Source organism: Bison bison, unplaced genomic scaffold (genome assembly GCF_000754665.1).
Source record: "Bison bison bison isolate TAMUID 2011002044 unplaced genomic scaffold, Bison_UMD1.0 scf7180017864295, whole genome shotgun sequence".
NCBI lineage: Eukaryota > Metazoa > Chordata > Mammalia > Artiodactyla > Bovidae > Bison > Bison bison.
In genome coordinates this window covers 1,023,405-1,025,559 of record NW_011494867.1, presented here as the reverse complement: position 1 = coordinate 1,025,559, position 2,155 = coordinate 1,023,405, and the positions used below count along the sequence as shown (strand labels likewise).

General features: G+C 64.3%; 1 protein-coding gene across 1 annotated transcript in view; it reads left to right on the top strand.

Annotated features, from left to right (window-relative positions):
• Positions 1–2,155, top strand: part of FUK (fucokinase) — a 17,101-nt gene that overhangs the window by 5,918 nt on the left and 9,028 nt on the right. Inside the window, exons 6-10 of the mRNA XM_010850850.1 lie at positions 1–111; positions 428–500; positions 939–1,036; positions 1,376–1,456; positions 1,986–2,105. Coding sequence (XP_010849152.1) covers positions 1–111; positions 428–500; positions 939–1,036; positions 1,376–1,456; positions 1,986–2,105 — 483 coding nt within the window. The remainder of the gene's footprint in view (positions 112–427; positions 501–938; positions 1,037–1,375; positions 1,457–1,985; positions 2,106–2,155) is intronic.

The window sequence follows — 2,155 nt, the reverse complement described above, 5'->3', positions numbered from 1 at the left end:
TTCGATGACTGTGGCCGGGCCTTCACCTGCCTCCCTGTGGAGAACCCCCAGGCCCCCGTGGAGGCCGTGGTCTGCAACCTGGACTGCCTGCTGGACATCATGAGCCATCGGGTGAGGCCGGGCCCTTGTCCTGTTCCCCACTGTGCCCCAGCCATGGTCTTTGCTGGCTGAGACAGGGGACGCCAGAACAATGGCTTTGGGAGCCCACGTTTAGTTACCAACAATGGCTTTGGGTGCCAGCTTTTAGGGGGCGCTTCAGGAGAGTGGTATGCCGCCCTGGGGGAGGCGTGGCCCCAAAAGTAGGTGGGAGGGTGGGCATGGGCACCGCAGGTCAGGGGACCCCGTCCCCTCAGCAGCCTAGTCCCCCGGAACAGGCGAGGCCGTGCCCGTGGCAGGACTGGGCCCAGCCAGCTCTCTCTCTCCCCAGCTGGGCCCGGGATCCCCGCCGGGCGTGTGGGTCTGCAGCACGGACATGCTGCTGTCGGTGCCTCCGGACCCAGGTGAGCTTGCGGAGGTTTGCGGCTGCCTTCTCTAGGCGCCGCTGCGCCCTCTCTGCCTCTCCTCCCCCACCCGCCATCTCGGCCTGGCCCGCTGCCCCTGCCGCTGCCCCTGCGGAAGGGATGCTCTGAGGTTTTCGGGATGGAGCCTAGAGCAGGAGGCAGGCCTCCCCCGCTGCGCCTCCCTCTCCTGTCTGTGGGATGGAGACACCCAGTCTGTCCCTTTGGCCCCCAAGGGCTCCGGGGACAAGCTTGGGGGGGTAAGGTGCTGTCATTCTCCCAGAGGAATGCCCATGTTGGAAACCATGGAAACGTCCTTTCTCTAGAGGTGCCTGCACAGGCCTGCCCTGAGTGCATGCCTCCTGGCAGGGCCCCCCCGCCGCCACTGCCCTTGCCTTGGGTTGGGGTCCCTGGAGAGCCTCCTGACTCCCCCACCCACAGGCATCAGCTGGGACGGCTTCCGGGGAGCCAGAGGGATCGCCCTTCCGGGGAGCATGGCCTACGCCCGGAGCCATGGTGTCTACCTGACCGACTCTGAGGTAGGACCCCGGGCCCGTGGTCTGTGCAGCCTGGTCCTGACTCCTGGCTGGCCTGGGTTTGAGGTTTTCCCCATGGCAGCAGCTCCTGTGCTCACTTAGTCTTTTGCCAAACACGAGTTGCCCCCAATCCTGTGCCGGGCTCCGTGCCTGCACTTGGGGCTGTGGAGACATTCAAAGTCGTGGAGACGGTCTGCCGTGGGGCTGGGGGAGGTCTTGGGCACTGGTGTCTGGGGAGTGTCCCGGCTCTCTCAGACTGCATCAGAGGTTTGCACCTGGAGAACACCCTCCCTCTCGGTCTCTTTGCCTCCTTTCCTAACTCTGTCTCCTCCTCCCACCTAGGGCTTCGTTCTGGACATTTACTACCAGGGCACTGAGGCAGAGATACAACGATGCGCCAGGCCCGATGGGCGTGTGCCGCTGGTACGGCTGCCAGCCCCCAGGGTGGGGGGCTTGGAGACTTTATGGGATGGGAGAGGGAGGGGTTGCCTTCCTGCCCAGGGCAGAACCCTCCTCCTTCCAGGAAGGCTAGAACCAGAATCTGAGGCAGATCTGGAACGGGTATTCAGGGGAGCAGGTGGCGCCAAAACCTAAGGACAGGGTTAGCCTTGGCATTCAGAGTCTTGTCCTGAATGAGAAGGGCCAGAAGCAGGCTCGAGGGATCTTTCTAGAAGGAAGGACAGAGATGTAAGAGGTGCGTAAGAGTCTGGGACTAGGCCGTAGGGAAGATGGAGGAGCCCTGAAAATTGAGGGGTCCCCAGAAGGTGCCTGTTGAGGGGCCCTTGGTGGGGAGCTGCCTCCAGTCAGCCTGGAGTCCCGGCGTTACAGTAGCCCAGAAGATGAAGACCCTGTCCAGTGTGGCCTGGGGGGCCCGTCTGCCCCCGCCCTCCCCAGCTCAGGCACACGCCTGGCCCCAGGGTCTCCTCCCTGACCCTTGTGGGGTTCCCTGCAGGTGTCCGGGGTTGTCTTCTTCTCTGTGGAAATTGCTGAGCGCCTCCTGGCCACCCACGTGAGCCCGCCTCTGGATGCCTGCAGCTATTTGGGCTTGGACTCTGGGGCCCGCTCTGGCCAGGTGCCCGGGACTGGGGACCGGGAGGCCTTGACCTGGGCGAGAGGCCCTGA